At 38.8% G+C, this 7,823-nt stretch overlaps 1 protein-coding gene across 1 annotated transcript; it reads left to right on the forward strand.

The window, feature by feature from the left end:
- Positions 1 to 135: 135 nt before the first annotated feature.
- On the forward strand, positions 136 to 6,976 carry tpk2 (thiamin pyrophosphokinase 2). The gene is made up of 8 exons (XM_068328242.1): positions 136 to 460; positions 560 to 801; positions 1,377 to 1,440; positions 1,515 to 1,645; positions 4,101 to 4,219; positions 5,563 to 5,695; positions 5,815 to 5,911; positions 5,999 to 6,976. Exons 1-8 carry the CDS (start codon positions 391 to 393, stop codon positions 6,046 to 6,048), a joined length of 906 nt encoding a protein of 301 aa, XP_068184343.1. The 5' UTR covers positions 136 to 390; the 3' UTR covers positions 6,049 to 6,976.
- The last annotated feature ends 847 nt before the right edge of the window (positions 6,977 to 7,823 follow it).

Below are 7,823 nucleotides of genomic sequence, written 5' to 3' on the forward strand. Positions count from 1 at the left end.
CTTGATTGATTTTTCAGCAAGAACTTCCTGGGAATGTGTGGCCGTTATATTTAGAGAACTGGTGGTCAGCTGTTTTTAAATCCACTAGATGGCAGTAATGCGACATTTACTGCCGCTAATCCTCTGAGAAGAAGATTGAAAAACGAAGGCCACTTTAGCTTTAATAAACACAAGACCAAAAATGCTGGACGTACAAAAATGAATTAATACGGTTTAATAGTATTCTTATTCTACTTTTGTGTCCTTTTTGTTTGTCCCGATAACATATTTTAAGCTTCCGTATTTTCTTTCCCTCCCGAGTCAGACAGCGTACCTATTTGTCGACTTTACTGTACTGTACAGCTACTTTATTTTTGATAGGAATTGACTGGTTGACATTGCGAATTTCAAATGTCCGTATGCACTTGGTCATATAAAATACTCAAACTCCTTCGAAGGATGAATAACTTTTATTTACACGGTAGGTAACTTCTAGTTACAAGGTAGGCTAATCGTCAGTGTCACGTTGACGTTTGGAAATCATTATAAGTAAGATAACCACAGAAAATTGTTTTCACAGGTTCCTGTCGTGCCGACTTCGCGAGATTTGAGATAAGCAATGCTAAAGTAGGTTGGGTTCATCCCCGTGTTTCTTCATTGTTGACGCAGTATCCGGATGTATTCATTCGGACACAAGATGGCACAGTGACAGTGTGTGACAATCTGGACTCGTACACAAGGAGATCTGAGGCCGTGGATGATGTCCTGCAGGCTTTAAGACAAGAGGGCTCTCTAATCTGTCTTGAAGGATGGCGAGATGAGGTAAGACAAGGAGAAAGTGACAAGTGTTGGGGAGTAGCATACTAAATGTCTCCCCAACACATTTAACTTATTTGTAGTAGCTTGTTGGTAGTTGGCATTATGATTAAAGTTCAGTTACTTTTTGTGTAAACCAACACTGAAATGGAAAGGAATGATTTTTTTAAAAAATATATTTTTAGTGTGCCATTAATTCTGTACACAGTAAATAAATGTTTAAACCGCATGACTCCATTGTTTTGCTTTTCATGTCTTTGTTTCATGAAAGGAAACGAGAAAGACATGAAAAGATACAAATGAGGAAAGTCAACTCCAGGGTGGCAGGGTTTGCAGGGTTATTGATGAAACAATCAAGTGACCAACTATGTACATATATGTATATGTACATATACACATGTATATGTTTATAAGGATCAAATTGATTCATTACACAGATAACAATAACACAGACTATGTGAATAAATGTTTTTCTCTCACAAAAAGTTAATTTAGGGACCCACATAGAAACTACAAAATTAGGTTCTCAAAAACAGCACATGTCTAACAACTAGTTTCAATTTAGAATTCTTATCTTTTAGAAGTCCAATGTCATGCCAAAGTTTGGTGACCGTCCTTTGATGTGGATGGAAAGAGCTGCTACAAGTAAGTTTTTGGCACACAGTGGCAGCGCCATATTAAGTTCTTTAATTACCATTGAGTTTATTGTGATGCTACAGGTGTTTTTGGCGTGAAACAGTATGGAGTTCACATCAATGGTTACACTGTGAGTGGCAACGGGCATGTCTGCATGTGGCTTGCACGACGATCTTACAATAAGCAGACATATGCAGGGCTACTGGACCATGTGGTGAGTACAAGCTGTTCAGCAAAATATAAAAATATACAGATTATGGCCCGTGTACTTGTGCTAAACTGAGTTATAAGTCTTGGGTTCATCACTAGTGGAGCCACACATATTCTTTGAAAAATTCTCAATACAGAAACATGTCCCCATAAATTAATCACTGAAAATGTAAGAGATGACTCAAACTGACAGAATCAAATGCTGAAGTCACAAAAATAATATGCTGAAAAAAAGATGCCTCCTGTAGAAATCAACCACGTGAGCACATCCAGAAACAGTTTCTCCGTCAGTAGTTTTGAATAAAGCTGCTCAATCTCAACAGTCTGAATCGCACAATAATGACTAAAGCTGTGTCAAATGCCGTCAACAAGATGAAAGTTAAATGGGACAATGCTGTGTGGTATTATACTCAACAAAAATATAAACGCAACACTTTTGTTTTTGCTCCCATTTTTCATGAGATGGACTTAAAGATCTATAGTTAATTCCAGATACACAATATTACCATTTCTCTCTAACATATTTCACAAATCTGTCTAAATGTGTGATAGTGAGCACTTCTGCTTTGCTGAGATAATCCATCCCACCTCACAGGTGTGCCACATCAAGATGCTGATCTGACATCATGATTAGTGCACAGGTGTACCTTATACAACTCCCAATAAAAGGCCACTCTGAAATGTGCAGTTTTGTCTCACAGCAAAATGCCACAGATGCCACAAGCATTGAGGGAGCATGCAATGGGCATGCTGACAGCAGGACTGTCAACCAGATCTGTTGCTCGTGCATTGACTGTTCATTTCTCCACCATAAGCCGTCTCCTAAGGTGTTTCAGAGAATATGGCAGTACATCCAACCAGCCTCACAACCGCAGACCATGTGTAACCACACCAGCCCAGGACCTCCACATCCAGCAGGTTCACCTCCAAGATTGTCTGAGACCAGCCACTCAGACAGCTGCTGAAACAATTGGTTTGCATAACCAAACAATTTCTGCACAAACTGTCAGAAACCGTCTCAGGGAAGCTCAATTGCATGCTTGTCGTCCTCATCGGGGTCTTAACCTGACTCCAGATCGTCGCCACAGACTTGAGTGGGCAAATGCTCACATTTGATGGCGTCTGCCACATTGGAGAGGTGTTCTCTTCACGGATGAATCTCAGTTTACATTGTTCAGGGCAGATGGCAGACGGCGTGTGTGGCGTTGTGTGGGTGAGCACTTTGCTGATGTCAATGTTGTGAATCGAGTGGCCCATGGTGGTGGTGGGGGTATGGGCAGGTATCTGTTATGGACACAGGTGCATTTTATTGATGGCATTTTGAATGCTCAGAGATACCGTGATGAGATCCTGAGGCCCATTGTTGTGCCATACATCCATGAACATCACCTCATGTTTCAGCAAGATAATGCATGGCCCCATGTTGCAAGGATCTGTACATAATTCTTGGAAGCTGAAAATGTCCCAGTTCTTGCATGGCCAGCATACTCACCGGACATGTCACCCATTGAGCATGTTTGGGATGTGCTTGACCGCCGTATATGACAGCGTGTACCAGTTCCCGCTAATATCCAGCAACTTCACACAGCCATTGAAGAGGAGTGGACCAACATCCCACAGGCCACAATTGACAATCTGATAAACTCTATGCGAAGAAGATGTGTTGCACTGCATGAGGCAAATAGTGGTCACACCAGACACTGACTGGTTCTGAGTCGCCAGACCCCCAATAAAGCAAAAAAACCCCCCAAAAACTGCAAATTATAGGGTGGCCTTTTATTGTGGGCAGTATAAGGTATACCTGTGCACTAATCATGATGTTAGATCAGCATCTTGATGTGGTACACCTGTGAGGTAGCATGGATTATCTCAGCAAAGCAGAAGTGTTCACTATCACACATTCACGATGACGGATTTTTTAAAAAAAATGCAACTTTTTAAAAACGATTCGCGTCCACACGACATCGTTTTCAAAAAAATCTCCGCCCACACGTAAACGCAGCAGTGCGTTTTCGAGGACGGCTATAAGCATGCCAAATCATGTGGTGGCAGTATTGAGTCAAATTTTATCCAATTTGTCTGAATCCTATCGGAGCTTGGAAAAGGACAAGTTGATGTAACGGCATGTAAAAAGAGTGACATGTCACTTTGTGTCAAGTTGTGATTAGGGCTGGTTTTTTAATCTGTTTGTCTAGTTTTCATAATACTGAAGTATCCTGCATAATTTGCACACGTTTGACTGATTTTCTTAAGGTTAATTTAAATAGTGGGCAGGCCTTTCATATCTTTTTCTGTATGTGACCCTCTCTGAAAATTGTTTGGACACCCCTGCAGTATATAAACCTGTCCATTTATATTGGCATAGTTAATACAACAGACATTTAAAGTTGCAAGTTCCTAAAAATTCAGAATTGCTTGAATGTATCAAGGCTTAAATGTTCTGTATGTTATGTTGAAAGGCAGCAGGAAGTCTGGCTGCTGGTGATAGTATCAAACAAACTGTGGTCAAAGAATGTTTGGAGGAAGCCTGTATCCCAGTGGCCATTGCTGAAAAGGCCCAACCTGTATCCACAGTAAGGTGGGTTGAATACCATGACTTCTTTCAAAAGAAGCCTGTTAAAGGATACATCTGTATTTTAATAGTAAGAAAATCTGTCTATTGTATTGAATATGTCACAGAACTCCACTGTTTTCTAAAAGCTCTTAAGGGACACTGTATTTCTGCATTTCAAATTCCCCACAGGACAAGCTTTTGGGGGAAAATTTAGTTGTCACCCACATTATCGAAACAACAAAAACATTGTTTTGATTACATCACTGTTGTACAAATGGTGGTTAGCATCTGAGGAGGACAGATATGTTAATATTGCCATCAACGCTTTTGTACCCACACGTTTGTAAGAAAATTGAGAAATGCATTGCAGTCTATTTGCTGAATGTCATATACAGTACATAGGGACAAATAGTAAAGCCAATGGGGTATAAGTCCCTGGTTTGGAACTTGAAAGAGACTTGCAATTATGTGAAAAGAAGATAGCATATCATTATAGACTTTTTTTAAGTAGCACACTTAAAAAGAACATTTTGAATCGAAAATAGGAGGATTTAATCATGTTTTCTTGTCATCACTTGCTAAGCTTGAAGAATTGGTATGTTATTTTATAGTTGTTGTTTCAAACATTCGGTCACCGTTTGAAAGAGACAGTATGTGATTGTGCAAGGACTGCTACATTTAGAACTCATAACTCTGAACAATGATTATGAACTTAATGATAATTGATGACTGTTTTTTCAAAAGAAGAAACAACATTATTTAGTCCCACAATGAGGAAATTATTTTATTTCATATAGACAAACATTGGTACAGTACTTAGCTTGCTAAAAAATAATAGAAGAAAAGGAGCGTCATCTTGCTTAAAGTGAGACCAATAAACAAATGAGTAAAATCAGTTCATTTAAATAGATTCCAGTCAATAGCTCTGTCAGTTTTATCGTTACTCATCCTCAATTTGTTTAGGTGATTTTATAGAGTAGTGTGGGTATGCACTGAGATAGTTTAAACATGTTTACACTGTCCCTTATGCACTGAATTTTTATCGTCCCCGTTACCCACACCCCCCTAAGTGACTAAGTCACTAGCTAACTAGCACAACCAATATTGTCTCTAGACATTTTAATGCAAAATAAATAAAATGTAGATATTTTGTTTGTAGAGGAAAATGAAAATGGTCACTGTGACAATTGATCAATTTCTTCGAGGGGTGAACCCAGACCCTGCCTTTCAGTTTGTCTAATGAACAACTGATGGTGTTGTTCCATTCCACAGAAATACTCATCCTGATACAATGTTGAAGACTTTGCTGATAAAAAAAATGACATTCCTCCAGATCCCATAACAACCTTGTTTGATATATTTTCTAGCTATACCCACGTTCATGATGAGGAGGTGTTTGCAAAGAGTTTGTTCACATTTGATTTGGAACTTCCTATGGATTTCAAGCCCAAAGTAGGTGACGGAGAGGTGCAAGACTTCTACCTACTGCCCATCGACAAGGTTAGTATTCCTAACCTATAGCACCTAGTACGACCACTATTCCTGTGAAATAACAATACTGTGTTCATCTTACCACAAACCAGCATGTTACTACTGTATGTTGGGTGATCATAATTCAGGTAAAAGAACTGGTGGCTACTGGTGAATTCAAACCAAACTGTGCCATGGTGGTCTTGGACTTCCTCATCAGACACTCATTTATTGATCCAGACATAGGTTTGTGGTCATCTACACAATTTCCTCTGATGATATCATGTACTTCAGAACTGCTTTCTTAAGTTATATGCTATTGTTTCATTTCAGACTCAAGCTATCAGGATTTTGTGACAGGACTCCATCAGACATTAGAATAAAGTTGAAAACTGAACTTGTTGTCAAACCTCAAAGTAAAATCTGTGACATTGTAGTTGAAGGCATTAAGATTAAGACTAATTCAGATTTATTTGACCAGTCTAGTTTTACATTTATCACAGAAAATGGTAAATTAGCTTAGCAAAATCAAAATCTGTCATCATCCTTCAAGAGCTTATCAAGCATAATAACTGAAGGCTGAAGCAGTCATTGAGCTTAAGGGAATGATTGACATGATGGTAAGTGAACTGAATGTGAGATCCAGGGCTGAGTTTTCAGTGACAACAAAGATTGGCCTTAAAATGTTGATGATGTTGAAAGATCCAGGGACCCCTTCACAAGAGACTTAATAGATAAATGATGGAAGTTTGACCCACACTATTCCAATTCATGTCTCTTGTCTTTTTAAATTTTGTAAAAAAAAATTGACCTGAAGTTTTTTCATTTTCGATGTTGTTACACCATCATCAGTGTCGACGAAGCTTTATAACATTGTAACATAGGTTTTACACATCAAATGTGAAAATTTACATTTCTCAGTCTCTGCAGCTTCATGCTTCAATCACCCAGTAATATCTTTAACTGGGCACTGGAGCACCCACAGGACATCCATGCTGCTGGTAATTGAAAGTGTGATTTTCTTGCTGTGTGTCAACAGTTCTAACAAGTATGCCACCCCTTCATCAATTGAACATTTGATCTTTCCCATCAGCTAACTCCAGTGAGAGGCTTTATGTATGTGCAGAGTAGACCAGTGATGATTATCAGGAAAAACATGCATCTAGGGAATATTAGGTCATGTTGGACCGTAGTGGTGGCGCGCCGGGGGTGCAGCGGCTCTGGACCAACTACCCATCTGGCCTTGTAATTAATTTTGTTGTACCATCACTGTGTGTGTATAATGACAAATAAAGTTTGACTTTTGATGGATTTGTTGAACTGATTGAGCTGTGTTGTATTCAAAACTGTGAGCTGTCAGCAATATACATATTGGTCATTGTACACAATGACTGGAATCCTCCTTTTCCCTGGTTATTTTGTTCTCCTTCCACCCCTTTAACACACTGTTGTGCATCCACATTTAGGTACATAGCAATGAGTGGCCATCTTGTTCTGCATTTAAAGTTTAAATTGGTGAGTTCATAAAGGACTGCAGTTTCAATTTTAACGTTGCAGTCCTTAATGAACTTGCCTGTTGCATGACATCATGCGTTTTGTAGGGTATATTCTGTTCTGCCTCTATTCATGACATTACATCGTCATACACAGATTTTGTATATGCATGTGAATGTTGGTGTAGATGTAATGAAATTTATCAAGGAAAACTGCCAATATTGCCACTCTTAATGTTATATTTTTTAAGTTGTGTTGTTTATATACAGTATACTATTATAAAGGCCAGTTGCAAAGGTTAAATAACCCAAGACTAATTGCAGTCTTGGGTTATTTAACCCAAATTTCCAGGAGGTGACACATTTGTTAATTTCAATACTGTAAAAATAAAAATATAATTTTCACAACAGGACAAGAATACAAGGAAAAATCCAGTCTGCAGAGTATCAATGTTTACCATCCCTCCAGGGATCTGTCAGTTCAGTCAAGCAGCAAAATGAACTGCAGACCTTGTACATTCTAGGCAGTTTATTTCAAATTCCTCCCCGCTGATCAGCATTACAGAACATTTTCTCATAGAATTTCCTTCCTTAGTTGTCACTCATGAACACCTAAATAATCAGGATTGAAGTTTGTAGCAAAACTATGCAATAGCCCAGAATGC

Source organism: Antennarius striatus, chromosome 2 (genome assembly GCF_040054535.1).
Source record: "Antennarius striatus isolate MH-2024 chromosome 2, ASM4005453v1, whole genome shotgun sequence".
NCBI lineage: Eukaryota > Metazoa > Chordata > Actinopteri > Lophiiformes > Antennariidae > Antennarius > Antennarius striatus.

What these genes read in the sequence shown, in the direction of transcription:
- tpk2 (XM_068328242.1), top strand. Translation starts at nt 391, where the DNA reads ATGTCCGTATGCACTTGGTCATATAAAATACTCAAACTCCTTCGAAGG. An exon ending in CAACCTGTATCCACAGTAAG is followed by an intron (nt 4,220 to 5,562) that starts GTGGGTTGAATA and finishes TATATTTTCTAG; the next exon opens with CTATACCCACGTTCATGATG. An exon ending in ACCTACTGCCCATCGACAAG is followed by an intron (nt 5,696 to 5,814) that starts GTTAGTATTCCT and finishes ATCATAATTCAG; the next exon opens with GTAAAAGAACTGGTGGCTAC.